Here is a 25924-nt window from a genome sequence, read left to right on the forward strand (position 1 = left end):
CTGTGATTGGCCACATTTGAGAGGGAGGGGTGAAAACGCTCGCCCCCAGAGAAGACTCTGAAGAAACTTAGTTGAGCTACAAGCAGAGATTTCACATATGCACTCCGGAAGAAACAAACCTGAATATCTCTGCAACAGAGCGGCGCAGCACAAAATGGAAAAGAGCGGCAGAATCAGGGGAACTCGCCAATTTTTTTTATTTTATTTTGAGCAAGTGACATGTTTTCTAAGATTTGTGGCTCTTAATTTGATGGAAATTTTCTATTTTCCCAGCTCAGAGAGAAGACTGACCAGGATTACTACACCCTGGACGATATGTTTGTCTCCAAAGCTGCAAAGAAAGAGTCAGAAAATGAGGAAGAGGAAAGAGAAAGGCAACAAGCTATGGCCGAGCATCGGAGACTTGCTGCCAGAATGGAAAAATGTCCTTTTTGCTTCGATAATGCAGAGCTGCCCAAGCACCTGATCATCGCTATAGGAGTGAAGGTGAGAGATGATGATTGCAGGCAGTTACCCCCAGGGCCGGTTTTACAAACGGGACTTTGAGGGGAACGCTCTTAGGATCAAACACACAGCAGAGTTTACATTTTTATTAACTTTTGCGACGGAAATTCCACTACATGTTACAGTAAAATCCTCAACAGCAATTGATCGGCGCTGGAGATTTGAAATTTGCTGCACGTCACTTTCTACGGGGAATTTACACTTTTTCAATGTGCAGAAAATCCTCAGTATTTCCAGACTTTATATAGACTTTGCCACTGAGTTTATATAGCAAATAATTCCCGTAGGAATGTACTGTACCAGTCCTTCACATGCCGTGGAGTGACACGTGGTTGTGTAGGGCGCCATGGGCTACTCTGGTGAAACCCAGCACAGCCCTAAAAGCACCAATTAGTGGGGCTCCATTGGTCACCCCCTAATGCCATGTAAAAGTGTAACATTAAAATAAATTAAAATGATAAAATGTCCCCAATTCCCCAATTTGGTTTCCTTTTTAGAGACATAATGTAAAAGCAAAATTTGAGCAGGAGTTAAAAAAAAATAAAAATCAAGTTCAGATAATTATAATTTTTTTAATATACACTCCTATAAAAACTATATATATTTGCGTATGTGTAGATATAATTTAATATCTTTATTCTCCAGACCCTCTAGTATGTGTGTGTGTGTATATACAAATTGTCTCTTAAGAGAGGAAGAGGACTAGAACTATAGCGCCACCTATTGTAGCAATCCTAAAAGTCAATATCAACTCTCTACCGAGCCTTGTCACGTGAGTTAGGATAAAAGCCAAATTATATACTTCCACCAGAGGGCCCCCACACCCCGTCTCCAGCACAGAGGCCGCAAGCCGCGTTCTTTCCTACCGGCTGTGACTGCACGGAGGTGGGTGAGCAGGCAGCGGCGGGATCCGGCGTGTGTAGTCAGGCGGCAGGGGTCTGTGGGTGTCCCGGCGGTGTCCCGCTGGTGGCGTACTGCGGAAGGGCCTGGTACCACCAGCGGGTGCCATATTGGAATACCCATCACTTAGGTATTCCAATATGGCGGTCGGCGTACTTGCGTTGCGGCGCAGTGGATTGTGGGATTCGAGGACGTTCGGACAAAAGTGGATGGAGGACAATTTTAGGTAAGTATATAATAGATACAGTGACTTTAAAATGTATTCGTACTCCGTGAACATTTTCAATTTTTTTCATATTACACCAACAAACTTGCCGTAGTTTCAGAGTTACCTAGGTCCATAAAGTTCAACCTTTTCTCTACCAGTTATACATTCTTTGTCACTAAGTTATCTGTAACCCACAAAGCCATTTCTGTTGAGGAAATCCTCCTTCCCTTGTATAGAAACTGCTATAGTGTCGGCCATTACTACCTCTATGGTCGGCATTCCACAGTCTGACTGCTCTAACTGTAAAGAACCCTTTCCTATTTAGCTGCCGGGATTGCTTTTCTTCCACCAGTAATGAGTGCCCCCTGGTCCACTTAGTAAGGTCCTTGGAAGGAATGTAATGCGTCAGTCCTTTGTACATTTATACATAAATGAGAATCTCCTCTGAGACCTCTTTTTTTCTAAGCTAAACAAGCCCAACGTTTCCAACCTCTCATCACATGAGGCCTTCCATCACATGTAATTATCTAGTTGACGCCTTTGAGCTGACTCTAACTTTTCAATATCCTTTTTAAAATATGGAGCCCAAAACTGGACTAAGATCCAAGTCTAAATGTATTTCATTGAGATTTTATAAGCTATACCAAGTAGTAAGTATTTGTAAAGTGTAAAGGAAATGTTTCATGGTTTTCTAAATGTTTTTAAAAAAATTAAAATTCTGAAAATTGTGACAAGCATTTGTATTCAGCCCCCTGTAGTCTGATACCCATAAATATTGTGTCCAGTTTTGGGCACCACATTTTAAAAAAGACATCAACAAACTGGAGCAAGTTCAGAAAAGAGCGACCAGAATGGTGATCGGTCTGCAAACCCTGTCATATGAGGAAAGGTTGCAGGATTTGGGAATGTTTAGTTTGCAAAAGAGAAGACTGAGAGGAGACTTAATAGCTGTCTACAAATATCTCAAGGGCTGTCACATTGTAGAAGGATCAACTTTATTCTCATTTGCACAAGGAAAGACTAGAAGCAATGGGATGAAACTGAATGGGAGGAGACACAGATTAGACATTAGAAAAAACTTTTTGACAGAGTGATCAATGAGTGGAACAGGCTGCCACGAGAAGTGGTGAGTTCTCCTTCAATGCAAGTCTTCAAACAGAGGCTGGACAGACATCTGACTGGGATGATTTAGCGAATCCTGCTTTGAGCAGGGGGTTGGACCAGATGGCCCAGGAGGTCCCTTCTAACTCTACAATTCTATGATTCTATGAAATAAAATCCTGAGTGGCCAATCGCCTCAATAAGTCACACAATTAGTAAATTAAGTCCACTTGTGTGTAATTTATTCTCAGCATAAATATAGCTGTTCTGTGAAAGCCTTAGTGGTTTGTGTGAGAACATTAGGGATCAAACAGCATCATGAAAACCAAGGAGCACACCAGACGGGTCAAGGATAAAGTTGTGCAGAAGAATAAAGCAGGGTTAGGTTATATTAAAGAAAAAAAAAAGGCTCTGTTGACTGGAAGATGGACAGTCCTGGAGAAAAAAAGCTGCAAAAGCCTCGAGAAGCAGGTTTATTTTCCAGCAGGACAACAGTCCTGAAAAAGCTACAATGGAGGGTTTAGAGAAAATCATATTCATGTGTGTGACCGGCCCAAATAATAATAAGTAAACCATGTATCCTTATGTTTACACTTAAATTCTTGTTGCTTTGTGTTGGTGGTATATCACATAAAGTCCCAATATAATACATTTAAATATATACATACATTTTTTTTGTTTTGGCTGATTTGAGTGAGCGACGTTTCGCAGGCTTAGCCAGGGAGCGGAGCGAGGCTTCCAGCCAGCAGAGTGAGACAATAGACAGGAGCGGATGAGTCAGAGAAAAGACATCTTAATGTAATCTATTCTTCTGCAGTGTAAATATCAGGGCACTTGGGGATTGTCTCACCACATTTTCCAAACAAGCCCCGTTTGCCGGCGCGCCCAACATGGATTTCAATGTTTAGCATATGAAAACAATCTGGCCTGTAAGCTGGAGGCTGCGGAGAGGAGATGCGGAGTCCTGTTCATTTTGGACCAGTATTGGGAGAATGACCTTCTCCGGGCAAGAATAAATATAGAGCGGCTCTTGTACACTGATCACATGCTGGTGGTATTACAGAGCATCTGTCCCGAGGATCCCAAGGCCGCTGTCAGAGCTTACTTACATGGTAATAAGTAGGGGGATGTGTTCTAAGAGAGGAGCGTGACAATTGGGCACAATATATGGGTGGGCACACTATGTGGCTATAGTATGTGTTTTTTTTTTTTGCAAAATCGTAGCAAGAATGAAATGAGTTTGGAAAACTGCAGCAATGTGTGAACCCCCCTATAAAGGTAGTCTTGCTTGATCCCTCCACAAGGTCTCGAAAGGTAATGTCAAGAAAGTAAGGGGTTCTCCACTTTGGACCCGGTTCATCATCACATTATCAGTTTTTGGCATGAACCGCTCTCTATAAGCGACTTTTGACAAATTATTTAAAGGATTTGTCCCGTATTAAATTGTCATTTGTTGTTTTAGTTTTCTGATTTTTGCTTCTTTTTACATATGTTTTAGATGCATTCATCAAATCCGACTTTAAAAAAAAAAAAAAAATTGTTAAATTTATCACCAATATGCTCCAGTTCCACCTAATCCCTGGAGTAACATTGAGTTCCCCAGTTATCCTGGTGGCATTTTTGATACATGTGACTTTTTTGTGCAAAGGTTGCAAAATGGTTCAAAGGCAGAAAAAAAAGATCACTTTGCACAAAATTCATAAAGCCGGTGCATAAAACTGAAACAAAAACCACAAGACAAAATAGAAAAGTGACATTAAAAGAAAAAAAATCACAAATGATCATAGAATAGTAGAGTTGGAAGGGACCTCCAGGGTCATCTGGTCCAACCCCCTGCTCAATGCAGGATTTGCTAAATCATCCCAGTCAGATGTCTGTCCAGCCTCTGTTTGAAGACTTACATTGAAGGAGAACTCGCCACCTCTCGATGGCAGCCTGTTCCACTCATTGATCACCCTCACTGTCAAAAAGTTTTTTCCATTATCTAATCTGTCTTCTCCCATTCAGTTAGATCCCATTGCTTCTTATGTTTCCATGTGCTGATGAGAATAAAGATGATCCTTCTACGATGCGACAGCCCTTGAGATATTTGTAGACAGCTATTAAGTCTCATCGCAGTCTTCTTTTTTTGCAAGCTAAACATTCCCAAATCCTGTAACAGTTCCTCATAGGGCATGGTTTGTAGACCGGTCACCATTCTGGTCGCTCTTCTCTGAACTGGACACAGTATTCCAGATGAGGTCTGACCAAAGAGGAGTAGAGGGCAATAATGACTTCACGTGATCTAGACTGTATGCTTCTGTTAATACATCCTAGAATTGCATTTGCCTTTTTTGCTGCTGCATCACACTGTTGACTCATATTCAGTCTGTGATCTATTAGTATACCCAAGTCTTTTTCACATGTGCTGTTGCTTAGCCCTATTCCTCCCTTCCAACTGGATGTGCAGCCATTTACGACCACTCTTTGGGTCCGATCACTAAGCCAGTTATGAATCCACCTAACAGTTGCCTTGTCCATTCCATACTTAGTCATTTTTTCAATAAGGATTGTGTGAGATACTTTGTCAAATGCTTTGCTGAAGTCAAGATGATTCAGGGCCTCGATCTGTAACAGATGTGTTGGGGACAGGGTTCTGTGACACTAATCGTATATAAGAATTTCTAGGTCTGCTCGTTCCCTACAGGTTGCTGACTACTGATGGAGTATGTCTGCGGATGGCACTTGGAAAAGTTGCCTTTCAAATGCTGGTCAGACGCTTCTCCACCAGCAGCCATTTTTTGGGGCAGTCTGATAAAGGTGGAGGAACCTATAATACTTATTAGTGATGAGTGAGCATGCTAACTGAGTGACTTGAGCGTGCTCGTATAATATGTTCAAGTCCTCGTGGCTGCGTGTCTCACGGCTGTTTGTGAGCCGCAACACATACCGGGATTTCCTGTTTGTTAGGCAGTCCGTGAATGTGTGGCGGCTGTCGAACAGCAGCGAGACATGCAGCTGCGGCGACTAGAACATATTATTCGAGCACGCCGAAGACACTCGGTTAGCACCCGAGCATGCATACAACACATTTTAAACACAAAAATAAAATGGACAGCCCCTTGAACTTGCCTGCGCAGAAAAAGGATGAAGACACGGCACATAGAATGGCGGATAAGGTACCCATAACTGCCCGTCCCAGCAGACCCTACTGCTATGCAGACCATTAAAGTGCATAAAAAAGGGGAAAAATATATATGAAAAGCTAAGTTCAGTTACCCTAACATATGCATGAACTAAAGGGCTATACAGCGGCATGGATCCTAAGGTTATTTCGGGAATTCCTCAGGCTGAATAATCATGAATTGTGCAGAGCCAAACAGATGACCTGAGATCTGATATACAGTGGGGACGGAAAGTATTCAGACCCCTTATAAATTTTTCACTCTTTGTTTCATTGCAGCCATTTGGTAAATTCAAAAAAGTTCCTTTGACCTCATGATTCTCATTTGGTCTGACATGCACTGTGAGCTGTGAGGTCTTATATAGACTGGTGTGCGCCTTTACAAATCAAGTCCTATCAGTTCAATTAAACACAGCTGGAGTCCAATGAAGGCGTAGAACCATCTCAAGGAGGATCACAAGGAAATGGACAACATGTGATTTAAATATGAGTGTTTGAGCAAAGTGTCTGAATACTTATGACCATGTGATATTAGGGTATGTGCACACGTTGCAGAAAATTTCTGCACAAAAACCTGACTCCCTTCCTAGAAACCGCACCTATTTTTCCGCGGCGGTTTTTGTGCGTTTTTTGCGCGGTTTTGATGCGTTTTTGATGCGTTTTTTACTGCAGCGGTTTCTAAAAGCATGGGAGAAGCCTAAACCGCGGAAAAAAACGCAAAATTAATGTGCATGCTGCGGTTTTTTCGCGGTAAAATACGCATCAATGTGCACAAAAAGTGCAAAATGCATAGGAATGACTGTGCAGCTTATTTTTAGCGGTTTTATAGTAAAAACCGCTAAAAAAACGCTGTGTGTGAACACAGCCTTAAAGTTTTTCTTTTTTAATAAATTTGCAAAAATTTCTACATTGTTTTTTTTTTTTTTTTTCAGTAAAGATGGGGTGCAGAGTGTACTGAGAAAAAAATGAACTTTTTTGAATTTAGCAAATGGCTGCAATGAAACAGAGTGAAAAATACAAAGGGGTCTGAATACTTTCCGTACCCACTGTACCATTCGTTTCAAGAACGATGGGGTTTTCTGGTAGTTAGAAGTTATCCGCAATGTACAGGATGAGAGAATCATCAGGCCCTTGGTCCAGCAGCCAGGCTAGTACGCTTTAGGTGCTGATAGGAGCCCTGCGACCCACTTCCTACCTGATGACACCCGCTGCTTCTCTTTTGGTCTTTGATATCCTGCTGTGATGTCTTCACAACGTTGCACCAGGAGTAAGCAAAGCAAAGTAGAGAGCGTTTTGGCGGTCCCATAGAGAATTAATTGAGCAGCATCCGTGCATGCTCTCTGCCGCTCCTTCCACCTTGGGATTAAAGGGCCACAAGCTGACGATTGTTTGGCGTCGCAGTGGTTGGATCCCCATAGGTATGGACGTTATCGCCTATCCAGTGTATTGGTAATATGATCACTTCCACCTGTTAGAATACTTTTCCCACAAGTGCCACAACTTTTTCCATCTGTAATACCTCTTTACGCACAGCACGCCTCCATGTTTTTCTTTTTCTCCATCCACCGGCCAGGAGTGACGCTCTGCATAGGAAAATGTGACACGGTGTTTCATTCTGGACGTTGGTAGTGACTGATCCTGGCTGATCACACATGTTACAGCTTGGCGTCATGGAAAAAACAGTTTTAAGTTATTTCCTCACCCCAGAATAGGTAATAAGTGTTTAATCACTGGTGGGACCCCCAATCTGAGAACAAGGGTCCTGTGTCCCCTGCTTGGATACCATTGTGCTTTGCACATGCGCAGTGCCACCATGCTCTGTTTTCAGAGCTAACGAAAGTAGCCGAGCTCCAGGACCCTCAGGGTCTTAGGGTATGTTCACATGTGTTCACGCCATGTTTTACAGCAACAACAAAAAACAATAAAATCTGAGTTCTTGGAGTCTCATACACACGATGCTTATTTTTTAATTTTTTTTTTTTTAAGTGCCTTTTTGGAGCTCAGCTGCATTTATGCCAAAACACAGCATGTCAAATCTTTTCAGTGTTTTTCACACATTTACGATATATATACTTGTGTATAAGTCGACCCGAGTATAAGCTGAGGCACTTTATTTTAACACAAAATATAGGAAAACTTATTGACTCGAGTATAAGCCGGGTATGCATTGTCCCCTCATCCCTATCCTGGTAATGCATGGCTCCCATCCCTGTCTTTGTATGCATGGCTCCCCGTTCTTGTCCTTGTATGCGTGGCTCCCCGTCCCTGTCCTTGTATGCATGGCTCCCTGTCTTTGTATGCATGGCTCCCTGTCTTTGTATGCATGGCTCCCCGTCCCTGAACTTGTATGCATGGCTCCCCGTCCCTGTCCTTGTGTATGTATGGCTCCCCGTCCTTGTATGCATTGCTCCCCATCCTTGTTTTCATGGCTCCCCGTCCTTGAATGCATAGCTCCCTGTCCTTATATACATGGCTCCCTGTCCCTGTCCATGTATGCATGGCTCCCCGTCCCTGTCGATGTATGCATGGCTCCTCTCCCCGTCCTTGTATGCATGGCTTATGTATAAAAAAAAAATTGCATCCTACTTACCTTCCCTACACTCCCTCGCTGCATCTTGTTCCGGTGCCAGCAGCTCTGCCGGCCGAGTGATCACATATCCCCGCTCATTAAGATAAGGAGTATTCACTCCACATCTATGGGAGTGGAGAGAGTTGAATATTCATTACCTTAATAAGCTGCACCCGTTAGAGCCCGGCCGCTGGTGGAAGCCGACGGCTGTGGCTGTTAACTGTGTGCGCTATTAGAGTAATGAATATTCATTGCCAGTGCAGTGAATATTCATGTCTCTTTAGCAGGTGGCACAGGCTTTAGCCGCAGCAGCCAGCTCCTGTTTCTGTGACCCACTGTTCCACCGCTCCCCCACCGTCTTTCTGTATAAGCCGAGGGGGGCTTTTTCGGCACATAAAAAGTGCTGAAAAACTCTGCTTATACACGAGTATATACGGTACATGAATTGGGGGGAGGGGGATGCTCATATTTTATCCAGCGTTTTTCCTGCTAACACTCTGGAGTTTGGTGCAAGAAAAAAAAATGTTGCAGCTTTGCCACTTGTGAACATACCCTTAGGCGATTTAATTTTTGGCAGGTTGATTTAGCGCTAAATTCTCTGAATTCCAAGTGATTAATGGTACTTATTCTGAAGTGTGATCCCGGATAAGATCTGGACGCAGGTGTCTTCGTGCCCTGAGGACCTTGGCCCTGTCTTCACATAATGTAATTATATTGTCAGGTTACGTCTGGATAAATGTCACTTATAGCCTATGCCGGTGCCGAAATCATATAGACATCCATGATATGTTAGTGGTCACACGGCTGGCAGTACAATATGTGCTGTATCGCAGCTGTCACTTTGACAGGCGCGCTGGCACTGTCGGAGATTTCCGTGACTTGTGCTACAGAGGCAGCGAGGGTGTCCACGTTCTGTATAAAGTAATTAATCCTGCGGTTACTTTGCACATTGATGCTGCTCTAATTGCTTTTTTGAATTATTTTTGCCAAATTTATAATCTGAGCCTCCAATTGATTAAATTAAAATCAAGCTGTTTGCTCGTCATCATGTTACCCGTCGCCAACATAAACGGAAATTGTCTAGCAAGCTTCCAAAGATAAAAAGAGAAAAGAAATTTTATTTAACTTTTTGCATTTGCAAAATTACAACTCCCAGCATGCCCTCGTACAAACTAGGGAGAATGGAAGAGATTTACCACAACTGGTGTAAAAGAAATGCCGGTAGTCGTTTTTGGAAAATAAAAGGTTTTCTATGGACGACTATTCCATTATTCCACTGTTTAGATACATTTTGCCTATTGTAAATTTTGTGCAATCTGTGTATGTGTTGATTAAAAGTATTATTAAGGGCAGATTTTTGGGGCAGAGTCTCTGATTCCAATGATGTGTCACCTACTGGGCTGCTTGCTGCAGTTTTGATAAAATCTGTTTCCTGTGCTGTAGATGTAGCAGTGCCCTGAATGCTGAGCCCTGTATTACCCTTCTTGCACCGCTGATTGGCAGCTTGCTGACAATGCATAGTGTACACAAGAAGCTGCCAACCAGTGGTGGGGGAGGGGTTACACAGATTAGCCGGACTAGTCTGTATGTGAGAGATGCTGATAAAACTCTAATTGTATTGAAACTACAAGACACAGCCTAATGAGTAATACATCCCTGGATGTAAAAAGTTTACCTCCAGTCACTGGTGTTGGCTGATGGGAGGGACTACTGCTCCAAGGGGCCTACGCCTGCTGCTGCTACTAACAGTGAGAGCAGGAGCAGCTGATGGTAGTATTCATCAGCCAGCGCTTGCACTCCTAAATAAATAATAAAAAAAAAACTGCTTGGGTTCCCCTGTATTTTTGATAACCAGTCAGACAAAGCTGACAACCACGTGCTGTAACCCTAAGATGTCAACATTAGCAAGGCTGGTTATCAAGAATGCTAGGGGCTGGTATTCTCAGGCTGGTAGGGGGCCATTGATATTGCCCCCCTCAGTCTAAAAATAGCAGCCCGCAGCTTCCCCGGAAAAGGCACATCTATACGAGATGAGACTGCAGCAGTGATGTCACCAGCGCTGCACTGTGAGAAAAAGTACCATGGTGCAGTGCTGAGCTCAGAGAATTAGAAATTTCTACCAGTGAACTGCGTTAAACTCACGTCTGCACTGAGACTTTTTCTCACTGTGCTAGTGATGATCTCACAGAGGTCCCCGCAGTTCAGGGACCCTGCAGGAAATGCAGACTCAGTGACCAGCAGCAACTTCGATGACGTCACCGCTAGTCACTGAGGCTGAGCTCGCAGCAGTTCATTCCCCAATGGTTCTCAGGCTGGATGGTCGCATCTTGGCACCGTCCAGGTTGAATACGGTTTGTCCCCAGACATGGATTATGGCATGGGACAGAACGACGGACAGGTGAGGCATATGGTTGTTTTTTTTTTTTATGCCTCTCCATTACTAAGCCATGGGCTTGATGTCAGCGGGCAATACAAAGGCGACATCAACCCCACAAATATGAACCCCACTTGCAACCAGTACAGGGCAAGTGGGAAGAGCCGGGCAAAGTGCCAGAATTGGCGCATCTAATAGATGTGCCTTTTCTGGGCAGCTGCAGGCTACTATTTTTGTGCTGGGGCGGGGCTATATTCATGGCCTTAACCAGCCTTATAATACCAGCCCCCAGCTGTCTGCTTTAGCAAGGCTGGTTGTCAAAAATGGGGGGGGGGGGGGCAACACTGTTTTTTAAAATTATTTAATCAAAAATATGGCATATGGTCCACTCTGGTCTTGATAACCAACCTTGCTGATGCTGACAGCTGAAGTTTGCAGCCTGGCTGGTTATTAAAAATACGTGGGAACTCACACCATTTTTTTTTTTTTTTAACTTATTTATTTAGAGTGCTGGCTGATGAATACTCCCATCAGCTGCTGCCTGCTCTCTGTTATTAGCAGCAGCAGGTGTAGGCTGGTGGGAGCAGTAGTTCCATCAGCCAACGACAGTGACCGGAGGTAAACTTTTCACCTGCAATCACAGCTGCGGGCTCACGCTTTGGCAGCGTGGGATCTGCAGCTTGTCTGACCGACGGCAATGATTTTACCACCGATCAGAGGCAGTGTTTGCTGTGCTGTCATGCACATGATGGCATGTGAAACACCCGGTGTATAAGGGGGGGGAGGCGAACCCGGACAGTAACACTGACTTCCTGGTGAAGTGCATACCCGAACTGTTCAGGTTTGCCCATCTCCACTCATGAGCTCTTTATAACTCTGCCCCCACCACTGATTGGCTGATTTCTGCCTACGTACAGTGTACACAGAAAGCTGCAAATCCGTGATATAGGTGTGGTTATACAGAGCTTGGCATTCAGGGAACTGGTTCATCTGCAACAGATAAAAAGGGTTTTTATCAAAATTATAGCAAGCAGCACAGTAAGTGACACATCACTGGAATTGGAGTCTATGTCCCTACATTATGCTGCTCTCAGATGAGGTAGCAAAAACCTAATTATAGATTCTCTTGAAAGCAAATCTGCTGTTGAATCCTGTACAGAAAATGCAAAGTTAACAATGAGAAAATATAAAAAGGATTAGGGAGAAATCTGTTACACAGAACATAAGTAGTATATCCTAATGAGATGGTTTATGGACAGAGGTTTCCTAACCTGGGGCAGCTCCCTGAATACAGTCAGGAAATGATTCCACTATAATTAGAGCAGATAATAAACCCGGCCCAACTGATGACTCTTTAAAAATAATTTCCATTGATAGAAGACAGCCATGCGGAAGGAACGGATAAGCTGATTACTGCCGGTTACTTTCAAGGTGGAGGAGACGTGATGGGGTCAGATCAGATAATTTAGAGTATGGAGACACCAGGATCCGCGACATGGTGTCCGGCAGAAACGTATGGTACGGCGTGATTAATGTATCGGGAGTCAGGAAAGGGATAATGATTGGGAAACGAGCAGGAAAAAGTCTGAGAATCTTATCTGGAGAGGACTAAAGGAAACCATGAGACCTTACACAGTTATTCCCTCTCGATATGTCGTCCGATCTATGTTTTCCAAAAATCCATGTGGCTTCTTCTCGGCAAACAAATTATGATCATTGATTGCTGCAAAAAGCATCGTGCGGCAAACACCGAAATGAAAGGTTATTTACCAAGCAGTAAAGGCAAAGGATGAGGCGTCTTCTGTCCACCAGGTTACAGCAAGATTAGCTGTAGCTCAGAGCCAAGGAGGGAATCCGGTTAGCGAGAAATTCAGCTCTAGCCATACAGCCAGGATGGCGCTCCGGGTACGGGCTATGGCGTCTGGAAGATGAAAACTGACCCCGTGTTCAAGGACCTTGTACATTATTGACTGTCTGCAGCGGTGGTGACACTGCGATAGATGGAATCTTCCGCCTGGAAATAGTCCCCTTGTATAGAGTGGAGATAACAACCACATACTGTATTGTCATGACCAGTCTAGATTATTTGTTGGTAATCTGTGACGTTAAACACTTTGGTGAAACCAATCGAACAAATCTTTGTGCTAAAAATATATTAACATGTCCGAATTGAATAGGAAATCTTTAAACAATCAAGTAAACCGGTTGTTGAATTTTTCTTTAAAAGTTGAGTTTGGTCCAAATCTGATAGCAGATCTCAGTTTTCAAAGCTCAAGGATCCAGATCTCTAATCTCCCTTCATATAGCCATAGACTTAAATTATAACACAAGTTTTCAATGGAGTTCATTCGGAGATATTCCGTTACGCTCTTTATATACTTGGTAGTAAATGTGGATTAAATCTGCGCTGCCGTAGTAATAGGTTCCAGATGATATTAAATTTATACAGAGGTTTATTCAACGCGTTTCAAGGCTCCACTGGCCCCTTCTTCAGGAATTACCACATACAACATACAGAAACAGCATGCTTACAATGTTTAAATACAGGATTAAAAAAAACTGCGCCAAGCAATCAAATGATGTATAATGTCAGAGTTCATAGTTGATAGAGGTATGATGTATATTCCTGAAGAAGGGGCCAGTGGAGCCTTGAAACGCGTTGAATAAACCACTGTATAAATTTATCATCATCTGGAACCTATTACGGCAGCGTGGATTTAATCCACATTTCCTACCAAGCATACTGCTTGATATGGTCGGTGACCCGCCTGTTGACCTGCAGCAGCCGATATCCTTTCAAGCCTGTATTCAGTATCACCATTTGAGCACCTTTCTTGGTGTCTTCTCTGTGTTTTGTGAGATGACACCCTATTTGCGCTTTGTGTCTCCACTTTTCTTTCAAATATTAGTTACGCTCGTTATAAAATTTAGGCAAAGATCATGGCCAGTTGGTAGCAGGAATGCTGATGACAGGTTTTCTAGCCTTGAAGACCATTATTGTGTTTTGGAACGGCCTAACCTGAGAGGCAGAGGCATTCTTCACCCTTAAAGTGAACCTGACAGCAGTATTTTGCTAAGTAAACTACAGGCACTGTCATGTTGCCGCTGTTATACTGATCAAAATGATACCTGGGGTGAAGAAATCCGCCTTGTAGGCAGGCGGGCCTGTGGGCAGGTCTGTCCTTGGTTTCTCTGGTTTAGAGCAGGTTGATAAGACTCTGCCCGGGAGCACAGGCATCTCATTAACTGAAAACTTCTAACACGGATTACACAAGTCGGATTTCTTCACCCCAGATATCATTTTAATCAGTTTAACAAGCGTGTACCTGACAGTGTCTGTGGTTAACTTAGCAAAAGCCTGCTGAAAGGCTCGCTTTAAGAATTCACGTCACAGTTACCCAGGAAAGGTTTTTCTATTTCATCGCCCGCAACCAAAAGAGAAAAATGCGTGCCAGGAACAAAATACAGCAATATGTTGATTAAAAAAAAAAATTGATTTTTATTAAAGTAAACTAAAAAAAATAATATAAAATGTACAATTTTTAGCAAACACCTGAAAAACAGACACAGACAACTACAACATTGGTGTGTGAGCTAGCCAGAAAAGTTTGTCAAAGTTTCACAAGTACATGTGTACATAAATACTATCGGCTCGCCCACCAAGAGACCAACACGCGTTTCACCACTGCTGAAGCAGTGGTGAAACGTGTCGAGTCTCTTGGTGGGTGAGCGGATCGTGATTACGGATTACTGATCTCTCTTTGCATACTCTGTATAACCCCCTATCTGTAATTACTATTTACATTGCATATTGGATGGGGATTTATTACTATTCCTGTTCCATCAGAAAAATCTGCTCTATCCAAGGTTTCTTGTCTGTGTCTGTTTTTCCGGGTTTGCTAAAATGTGTACTGTTTATATAATTTTTTTTTAATTTACTTCAATAAAAATTCATTTTTATCAACATATTGCTGTATTTTTTCCTGGCACACATTTTTCTTTATTGGTTATGTATTTACCCCTGTGACCTGTGTGGACCTATAAATGAATAATTTGGGTCATTTGAAATGTATTGGTAAATAATATTTCATCGCACAATAAAGGGTTCACTGAACTAATAAATACCCTTTGTAGACTCACTTACTATTTACATGTGATATCTGAAGTTAAAACATAACTTTTATTACGCAGATAGGAAAGAATTGATCAGCACTACTAAATGTGGTGGTATAGGCGGTTAATGTATAACTTCAACTATTTGGCTTCCTAGCCAGCTATATTGTGGCTATCGATTGATGCTCAATGGGTCAAAGCCAAATCCAAATTAATAGTCCGTAAAAACGGACTGTTCTTAGGTACATGGAGTGCCACAGTTTTTTTTTTTGTTTTTTTTATTATACCACTGAAAATAAAATATGTTCCCCCTGAGGAAGCATCTCAATGGGGCGAAACATGTTGTGTGATGTTTTAAATACATAAGCCTTAGGCAGCAATTGAAGATGTGTGTACGGAGTGTCATACTGGATTCATTCTTAATGTAGGAATGCAAAATTATTAGACTAGTGCGTCCCTCCATCATTAGGAAGTATGGGTAATGAATGAATAATTTCTGAGTGAGTTTAGGCATAAATTGGATGAAGATATATCTACGTATCCAGCTATTCTTACAAGAAATAACCTACAAATATAATAACTGGATTGTGCATCCGTTATTTCTTTTTAATTCAGAGGTGGTCCTTTCTTGTTGTGTAGCATTTTTTTTTTTTTCAGTTGGGTCCATTGTAGCCTTGGATGGTGCCACATATACATTGTAGGTTGGTTTATAAAGAGTATTTATTAATTCAGTGGCCTATAATTGGCCAATGAATCAGAAAAAGATTAAATATTGAAATGCCCCTCACTCTACTTGGGTCTTCAAACGCGTTAACTGTTCTCGGGAGAGTCTACAACGGTTGGTCCTAAAACCATTAGTGGGCCAGACAGAAGTCTGAACCGATACAAGTCTGCAAGTCGTAGATTAGGAGGTTGGTTAGATCTCGGAACACGGAAAGTTGTTTTTTGCTTGTCCAAGCTCACAAAGTCAAACATAGTAAATAACAAAAAAAGATAACAGCAACTTGGCCTTCAACTCACCACGGTTGGGGGTTAACCAGACACTGGAATATTGGTCTTGGAAAGTGAAGTCACTCTCCGAACAGAGTCTTGATCATACGGCTGGGCGACGGTGTTGATTGTTATGGGGCATCATGACTTTGGGCAGGACTGCGCGACGCCATCTTGGCTCGGTCAGTGATGCAGTGGTTCGTTTTGACTCCTATCAACCAACAACCAGTAGATTCTTCAAGGTCCATAAAGGTCTACTTTGAAAGTTTTATACATATCGCAGCACATTTTAGACCTAAAAAAAAAGACACCTTATCTTAATTTGTTTCCATTGGGCCTTCAACTATCTTATTTTTTTTGTTTATGATTATTTCTTTTAGGTATATTTGTGTCTTCCCAACCACCTTTCTCTCACCGAGGGACATTGTCTGATCGTCCCTCTACAACACCACACTGCAGTGACGCTTCTGGATGAAGACATATGGAATGAAATTCAGGTGACGACGAAGTCTTGATTTTCATAATTTTAGTTGACAAGGTTGAAAAAAAAAGAAAATTAAACAAGTCTATAAAGTATCTATAGTCCTAGCAAAAACCCACCAGAGGCAGATGATAATTGGCCAACGTTAAGGGAAAAACTCATTTCGGACTCCAGATGTGGCAATTGGACCAGTTCCCTGGATCAACGTCCCATCACAGAATCTAGTGCCCATAACCTCGCTGTAAAAAGATCATTATATAGATCTATGCACTGTCCTTCATATATTTGTACATTTTAATAAGATCGCCCCTAAGGCTTTGTTTTTCCAAATAAATCCCAAGTCTGATGACCCGTCCTCTGCACTTCACCCATTCCCATATTAACCTTGGTCGCGCTTCTCTGCACCCTACATGATGCTGCTCTCAGATTACATTGCAAAAAACCTGCTGACAGATTCCCTTTAAGCCCTTGCATTGTTTTTTATTTTGTCTCTCTAGTAGACGGCTCTATTAATGTTTATTTGACTTTCACTTTCTAGATGTTCCGGCAAACATTAGTCAAGCTGTTTGCCGATAAAGGACTGGACTGCGTCTTTCTGGAAACAAACATAAACTTAAAAAAACGCTTTCATCTGGTCTATGAATGTATTCCCCTGCTGAAGGAAGTGGGAGATATGGCACCCATTTATTTCAAGGTGGGTAAACTTCACAGATTTTATTAGTAAAGGGATCCCGGTGCTAGAGAGACCCGCCAACGTGCAGGAACGATGTTAGGGTGGGGTGAAATTACATTGTATACTAATGGGAAGGGCGGATCAAGAGGGTATGCCTTACCCACAAATTTAGTCCAGAGAATAGAATTGACGGTCACAGGGGAGCGCCAGCCGTGTGTTCCGAGGGAATCAAGCTCCAGCCGGGTACCTCAAAAGAGGAAGTGAGTTGAAATAGTGGACTTAAATTTAAAATCTTCCTTTATTAAAATCTACATTCTCCCCTCTTTGCGCTCCTTTTGACCGGGCCCCGCCATTATCGTTACCCACAAATTTAGTCACAGCACTTTCTGCCTCAAACATGTTTAGCGGATGGGAGAAACTTTGACCTCCTGGCAAACCTAAGAAGTAATGGAGGTCGGGCGAAACACGTGCATGTGTTCTAGCCCCAGCCGTATTCTTCTATAAGGAGATAGATGTACTTACTACATGTTATTGATACTTATAAAAGTACTAATAATCCTGAAGATAAATTATTGGTTGCTAATTTCAAAAATAAAAGTGAAAAAAACCAAACAACTCTTAGGCCATGTGCACACGATGCAGATATCCAGCGGATCCGCAGCGGATTTTACCGCGCAGAAATGTTGCATATTGCATTGTGATGTACAGTAGCATGTTAATCAATAGAAAAAAAAACCGCTGTGCCGATGCTGCGGATATTTCCGCGCGGTTTTCTTGTGGTTCAAAATATGTAGCATGTCACTTCTTTTTTGCGGTTTTCCACCTGCTCCATTCTCCAAATCCGCAGGGGGAAAACCGCAAGAAAAAATGAAGAAATTCGCTGGAAAAATGCACGTCATTTGGCCTGCAGATTTCTTAAATTGTGCTCGGAAAAATCCGCTGAGCAAAAAACTACGTGTGCACTCAGCCTTACAAATGTCTAAAATCTACTAGTATTGTTTCAGTACAGCTCCACCCAATATTATGATCCGACCAATCCCCCCCTCATCACCACCGCTGCCTTTATTTAAATATATAACTAAATGCTACAACTCAGCATTTAGAAGGGAAATAATAGATTTGCCGATCTAGTTTGTTCTATAGCTTTCTAAGCATATTATCATACAGTATTATTTCTAATAAAATACAAGGTAAATTATCTGCCAAGGTGTCCCATGTCCTGCATAGCTATCATTTCATTCTCACATAATAATCTCCTCTCTAGTTTGTGACTCTTGGAATATATGACAAAGTGTAAAAACAATATTCCAAAATAAATAATTATGAAAATTATTTTAATTTGGTATTATTTCTCCATTCTTCTTGCTCCACGTTCCATTTTTTGCATTTTTTTCTTTCTTTTCCCTTTTTTCTTTTCTTTTTCCTCTCTTCTTTGTGTCTGCCTTGCCCCTTTTTTGCCTCGCCCCTTTTTTGCCTCGCCCCTTTTTGCCTCGCCCCTTTTTGCCTCGCCCCTTTTTGCCTCGCCCCTTTTTGCCTCGCCCCTTTTTGCCTCGCCCCTTTTTTGCCTCGCCCCTTTTTTGCCTCGCCCCTTTTTTGCCTCGCCCCTTCTTTCTTTTCATCATAGAATCATAGAATGTTGGAAGGGACCTCCTGGGCCATCTGGTCCAACCCCCTGCTCAATGTAGGATTCACTAAACCATCCCAGACAGATGTCTGTCCAGCCTCTGTTTGAAGACTAACATTGAAGGAGAACTCACCACTTCTCGTGGCAGCTTGTTCCACTCATTGATCACTCTAACTGTCAAAAAGTTTTTTCTAATATCTAATCTATGTCTCCTCCCATTCAGTTTCATCCCATTGCTTCTAGTCTTTCCTTGTGCAAATGAGAATAAAGATGATCCTTCTACAATGTGACAGCCCTTCAGATATTTGTAGACATCTATTAAGTCTCCTCTCAGTCTTCTCTTTTACAAGCTAAACATTCCCAAATCCTGCAACCTTTCCTCATGGTTTGCAGACCGGTCACCATTCTGGTCACTCTTCTCTGAACTTGCTCCAGTTTGTTGATGTCTGTTTTTTTTTTAAATGTGGTGCCCAAAACCGTACACAGTTTTCTAGATAAGGTCTGACCAAAGACCTTTTGAAGACCTCCATTGAAGGAGAACTCGCCACCTCTCGTGGCAGCCTGTTCCACTCATTGATCACCCTCACTGTCAAAAAGTTTTTTCTATTATCTAATCTGTCTTCTCCCATTCAGTTTCATCCCATTGCTTCTTATGTTTCCATGTGCTGATGAGAATAAAGATGATCCTTCTACAATGTGACAGCCCTTGAGATATTTGTAGACAGCTATTAAGTCTCCTTGCAGTCTTCTTTTTTTGCAAGCTAAACATTCCCATATCCTGTAACCGTTCCTCATAGGGCATGGTTTGCAGACCGCTCACCATTCTTGTTGCTCTTCTCTGAACTGGACCCAGTATTCCAGATGAGGTCTGACCAAAGAGGAAAAGAGGTCAACAATGACTTCACGTGATCTAGACTGTATGCTTCTGGTAATACATCCCAGAATTGCATTTCCCTTTTTTGCTGCTGCATCACACTGTTGACTCATGTTTAGTTTGCGATCTATTAGTATACCCAATTCATTTTCACATGTGCTGTTGCTTAGCCCTATTCCTCCCATTCTGTTACCCCCTTTTCATTCTCCCTTCTCCCTCATATATTAGGCACTACTGTAGATACACTTGTGTCATAGCTTCTATTCTTATCCTACACAGATCTCGTTGGCATAATATAAACTGATCAGGCTTCTGGTGTTTTCTTTTTATTAAACATGCTCTATTCTGCTAGTCAAGAGCAGTGTAAACGGCGCCCACAACCATGATTCCTGTGTCAACAAAGCCTCCTTTTGCAGTCTTCAATTTCCATATTCTTTCTACAATTTTTTTGTATTATTTTCTACAATTTTATAGAGCTGATGCATGAAAAAGACACAATATTTGAAACTTTTCTGTTCCATATCTGAATAATAAATCTTCCAGTCTCCAGCAAAAAAAAAAATTCACCCCTTGCCCATATGAAATCCTGTAGTAATATGAAATCTTGTAACGAGCAGAGTAAAGATCACATCTTTTCATTGATAGAACGGAGGGATTTCCCGCAGACCTCGCAGAAACTCATTATCCCAGAGTTATAGGCGGTTATTGCAGACATAAATCACCCCTCCATGTGTTCAGCCGCAGAGGTGAAGCACATTGCAAATGGAAGTCGGAAGAAGCAATTGTCACCGAGTGTCCGGAAACACATTCACTGAAATGACACCGAGCCCGGGGGAGATTTCATTAGGAAAAAGCCAGCCGACATAACGTTTACTCTTGACACTCGCTGGCCTTCGCGCCCGCTCCTTTACCACCCCGCTCGTTTCCGTCTTTCATAGACTTCGGGTGAGATGATGGCGTATGTTCATGACATGAGCAGTACTAGCCGTTTAAATTACCGTACCATGTGTCCTCGCATGGTGATACGTGGTCTCTGATGGAATACAAAAAGTATAAAAAGTGTAAAAGTGATAAAACAATGTCTGAATAAGATATATTTTTCCATTAAGTTATATCCCATGTTGCCCCAATTCCAGCTGCAGTTTTCCAACCTGTGGGTAGAGCTTATTTTGTGTGACTTCGGAGCCTACCGATCAAAGAAATCGGTGGGATTCTGGCTTTTACTCACTGATTTGTGCTTGGAAAATCCACAGTGGGCGACAACATATCAAACCTCATCCACATGTTCCTTTCTGCTTATAATGTGTATAATCATATAAAACTAGAAAAGGAAATCTGTTTACTCACCTTACTGATTATCTGCATCCCTTGGCTGATTGTTTCCCCCCCCGATCCCCATTCGGGCTCTAGTTAATGGTTTCCAGCTATATTGTGTATTTCAGTTAGATTAGAAATGAGTCCGTGGCACTCACCCATGGACGAACAATGTTCTTTAATTTCATTAATAGTGGAAAATCAACGGAATGACAAAACGAATCCTTGACAAAGCATCTGTAGAAGCGAAACCGATGTAGGTCAGCTTGCTGTTTGTTTACATTTTTGTGCACAGATAATGAAACCAAAAACGATATGTCATACTTGGGTGAGTGCCGCAGATTCTTTTCTGTCTTATTGAAGCTTTGGCATATGTTGTTCTCTCATATCTGGAGAGTACCATTGTGTTGTAAATGATGATTGAATAGTTATAGTTATAAGAATGGCTGACAATGGAAAGTAGTGCCAGTTGAATTGCTCTATATTTTGTTGACACACCATTGCTGGAACCATAGCAATAGAAACCAAGCCGGGGACTGGGAAGCAACACCATGGGTAGAGACCAAACATTACTTGGTTAGGTGCTTTATACATTCTTTTTATTTATTGTTTTCTATATTTTATTTCATTTATTTATTTATTTTTAATTGTCAGTGGAAAAACTGCAGCAAAATCTGTGATATTTTCCACTTCAGATTCCTAGTCAGATTTGCTGTGGAATTTCTGCAGGATTTCCACTATGTGTATACACAGGCCTTGCAGTCTAGAGTAGTGTGCGACAGCATTGTCCTTGAGAATCCATGTGAAAGTCCTAACCTTATATATGGGCTGTTAGGCACCTACATACTGTTGTATTACGTTACACCAGGGAGCCATGAGCTGATCTTCCCAGGACCACCTCAACCCGACGTAAGGCACTCGTGTCATTCACCTTATCTGCAGCGGTCCTAGTGGGGTCGACCGCATAGTAATCAGATATTGCTAGCCTATACTAACGATAAGCCATCGATATCCGTTTTTGAATTATCTTTTTTTTTTTTATTTTAATGCTAACGTTTTTTTTTTTTTCTTATATGGATGATCTATTCTCAAAGGAGTGTTCCCATCTCCAAAATCCGATCCCAATATGTAGCTGGTGTAATAATAATAATATTAGCAAATGCCTCCAATTAGAAATGTAGTATAGTTCTTCTGATTCGCTAAGTCTCTTTCCTCATGTGCAGGGCATTGCAGGACCTTATATATCCATGGTAACAACCACTAGCAACAAACTAACTGTCCCTATCAGTGGTCGTAACCATGGATACTTAATGTCCTGCAGTGCCTCCACATGAGGAAAGAGACATAGCCAATCAAAAGAACTATACTACATTTCTAATTGGAAGTATTTGCTAATATTATTATTACACCTACTATGTATTGGGAGAGGATTTTGGAGATGGGAATACCCCTCTAACTCTACACTTAATAACCACGGTTTTCTTTTTTTGACACAGAAAGCAATTCTAGAATCTGACGAGGAATGGTCCATGAATAAGAAGCTAATAGACCTGTCTACAAAGGATGTTCGGCGATCTGTAAGTAGCCTTGGTGGTCTTATTAATCTCCGCAGCATTGTCCGCTATGGCCCTATGTGCAGGGTTAATGGGGTCACGCTATCATCTGAGGTGGGGGACATATGGCGGGTGCAGGTCACAGTTTTCACCACTGGCTTCCAGAATTCATCTAGTTATGGCTTACACAGCTGGAGCAGAAGTAGACATCTGTATCATGTACGGTCCAGACGGTGGTTAAAGGGTATAATAGGTAACTTTGGGGTCCCATATCAAGAGTTGGGCCCCACTCTACAAAAATCGCATCCAGGAATCAATAATATATGAACAGTATATGATTATTATGGTCCCCAGTTATCTAGTCTTTCCTTGTTCTTCCATTAAGTTCTTTGCTGTCTCCCTCTTCCCATCAATCCCAATTAATATCCACACATATCAGCACTGGGTTGAGCTGGGCCTTCAGGACGCCATAGTAGCTTTTGTGCCAAGTGCCCTACTAGTTAGACCTAAGCACGTTGAATTGTTAAGCTTGGCCCACACCTGCAGGTAATAGGCTACTAGAGGTGACCCTTTCCATTTTTGGCACAAATGAGCTGGTGCCTCTTGTCTCATTGCCATTACCCATCTTCATCTTGAAAATCAGAGACGTTCCCTGTGCCTCTGTTTGAGAAAAATTGTGCTGCTCCATCATGACGTTGTCTAAGGTTACTGCAATTATGAGGATAACCTTGCTTAAACGGGTAATCAGACTCTTAACACAATAGAGGTGCACGAGGCCGGTGACGGACCGTGTGCAGGTATCTGTGCATAATGACGTCATGTGCGGGTGATACCTGCCTCTTGTGTGCGTCACGGGCAGAACGCACGTCACGGGCCCCACGCACCTCCTATGTCGACATAAGCAGAATGGGAAGGGACAGGTGCGCGATACCGGTCAAGTGGCACACAACATCTGGAACTGTGGCGTCACCGACCCCACAATTCAACGTCTCTAAACTGAGTGCCATAATGGCTGTGCAGACTCCCTGGGCTCTCGTTGGAATGATCAGATCCTGAATCGGTCTGCCCGATCATGGAGACCTCTGCAGCCGTACCACAATGGCGGCTTGTTCCTTTCTATCCCCCTCTTCACGCATCCCTACAATGAGTGCAAGAGGGACGTGCGAAGCTGAATATTAACACTTTGTCTCCTATTACAGCCAGACCAAGTCCAGAGCTGTAGCATTAACCCTTTCCACTAGGGATCCCAAAATTGACCCTTTGGGTACCTTAGTCCACTGAGGATACTGACAATAACCTGAGCTAGAAAATTAGAGATGCCGACCTTAATTGCTTCATTGCACTTAATCCTAATGCTGCCATTAAATTTGCCCAGTTTCTGTGTGGTCCGGTATACAGATAATTATTAGGGCGCTAACCTTTATTCCACGCTGTCCTGAGTTGCTCGACTTTGAGGTCCCGTGGCCCAGGTTGCGCTCTAACCTCGAAGGCAGGAACATCGTCCCGGAATCCTGTGTCAGAGGGCATAGGAGCTCACACGTGATGGTGGATGACCGTGTAACGTGACCTTTCCGTGTAAGGTCCCGGTGGACATCTTCTCCTTCTTTCTCTGGTGTTTCATGCTTTGAATATCATCAGGTCGGTGAATAGAGGGGCTACATCTACTTGTGCGCCTCGCTCTGTAATTTATGCGCAGGATTATTATTCACAGTACGCTCTCATTTTTATCACATTAATTATGCCGGGAGCGAAGATCATTACAGTGAATTTTCTTCCATCCGAAGAGTGAATGAAAAACTTCCAGAACATTGACTGGATATCTCCCACGTGTGTGAGCGCCTAATATTCTGCATCCGTCATATCTGTGTGTCTTCTATCCCATAGATTATCTGTACATGGGGACAATATATATCTCTCTTCTGTGTACTCTAGCCCATATCTATCTACACTGTCTTGACAAAAGCATGTGCCCCCCTCTACATTCGGGTATAGGAACCTTTGTGACCTCCCATTCTACATCCATAGACATTCATATGGAGATGCTCCCCACTTTACAGCTATATCAGCTTCCACTCCTCTGGGAAGACTTTATACAAGATTTTGGGGGTGTCTGGGAAATTTTCCTCTTCTATTCAGAAGATCATCACTGAGGGCAGACACTGATGGAGGAGCGGCCAGGCTCACAATCTCTATTTTAGAGCATCCCAAAAGTATAGGATGGGGTTGAGGTCATATTCTTCTACCCCAGTCCTCCCCCACAATGGCTTTATGGACCTTGCCTTGTGCATTGGGCACAGTCACGGGGAACAGAAAAGGGCCTTCCCAAAACTGTTTCCACAAGGTTGGAAGCGACAATTGTCCAAAATATCTGGTTATTCTGAAGAATTAAGATTTTCCCTTCACCCATGACAGCACACCTGAGCGAGGGATCCGCCCCGCCAGAACAGGAACCTACTGAAATATAAGGGGTGGCACCTCTCCCCCGCTTCAGTTGGGTTCCTGTCCAAGGAAGGGAATCCCAGACTGACAGCGGCGGTGCCTGTCATGGATGAAGAGACCCAGGGCCGTCCCAGCGCGAGAACAGGTCATCTTACATGTAGCGCCGGCCGTCGGTTTCCTGTTTCCTGGTAGCGCAGTCCCCGGGGTCTCCTTGGGGCTCCGGGTTCGAGGGGGTGCGGCTGGCAGCCTCTATGGTCCGGGGCGCTCCACCGTGCCTCCCTCCCGTTTTCCGGCCACTGACGTCAGCGGCGCAGGGCATCCTGGGAGCGCGCCGGCTGACGTCAGAAGTGCGACGGCAATATGGCGCCTGGTGCGATGCCGGTCACATGCAAAGAAAGGAGGAGGACGTCAGTGCGGCCAGGTAAACCATGGGGTCAGAGCAGGAACGGTCGCCGTCTCCACCGTCTCTGCCTCCATCACAAATCTTGGCTCACAAACATGGCAGCCGTTCAAGCAGCAAAAGCAGCAGTTGCCCGAGCCACAGGTCGGGAGACTCCTCGATGTCCAGAGAGCACAGGTCACGTGCTCCACCACAGCCTCCGAGTCCGGTACCCTACTTTACGGGTGGTGAGTGATCTCCGTGAATGTTAGTATGGTGTTAATAGGGTCCTTCTTGTGTGTTAAATTCCTTAGGAAAAGCCCAAAAAAAGCAGGGAGCAAGAAGAATAATAGAGATTGTGCCATATGTAGAAGCCCCCTAGCGAGAGATTGGCAGAAGGACCTTTGTGCCAACTGCATCCTGCAAACCATGGCAGAGGAGACGCCGAGCTTTGCAACCAACCTCAGATCGGTCATCAGGTCAGAGGTGGAAGGCTCACTTAAAGTATTGTTAAAGAAAAAGAGTAGGAAAGACTCCCTTAGCTATTTCTCCTTCGTCTCATTGGGGGACACAGAGACTGAGGGTGTGTGCTACTGCCGTCTGGAGGCTGACACTAGGCATACAAAAAAACAAGTTAGCTCCTCCTCCACCGCATACACCCTCGC

General features: G+C 43.0%; 1 protein-coding gene across 1 annotated transcript in view; it reads left to right on the forward strand.

Annotated features, from left to right (window-relative positions):
• The window catches only part of CWF19L2 (CWF19 like cell cycle control factor 2), a 193626-nt gene that overhangs the window by 142715 nt on the left and 24987 nt on the right, over positions 1 to 25924 (forward strand). Inside the window, exons 13-16 of the mRNA XM_073583021.1 lie at positions 274 to 486; positions 16303 to 16419; positions 16942 to 17097; positions 22385 to 22465. Of these exons, the coding sequence (XP_073439122.1) occupies positions 274 to 486; positions 16303 to 16419; positions 16942 to 17097; positions 22385 to 22465 (567 nt within the window). The remainder of the gene's footprint in view (positions 1 to 273; positions 487 to 16302; positions 16420 to 16941; positions 17098 to 22384; positions 22466 to 25924) is intronic.

The sequence above is a fragment of the Dendrobates tinctorius genome, unplaced genomic scaffold, assembly GCF_039654945.1.
Source record: "Dendrobates tinctorius isolate UK_male_01 unplaced genomic scaffold, ASM3965494v1 ptg000075l, whole genome shotgun sequence".
NCBI classification, from domain to species: Eukaryota; Metazoa; Chordata; class Amphibia; order Anura; family Dendrobatidae; genus Dendrobates; species Dendrobates tinctorius.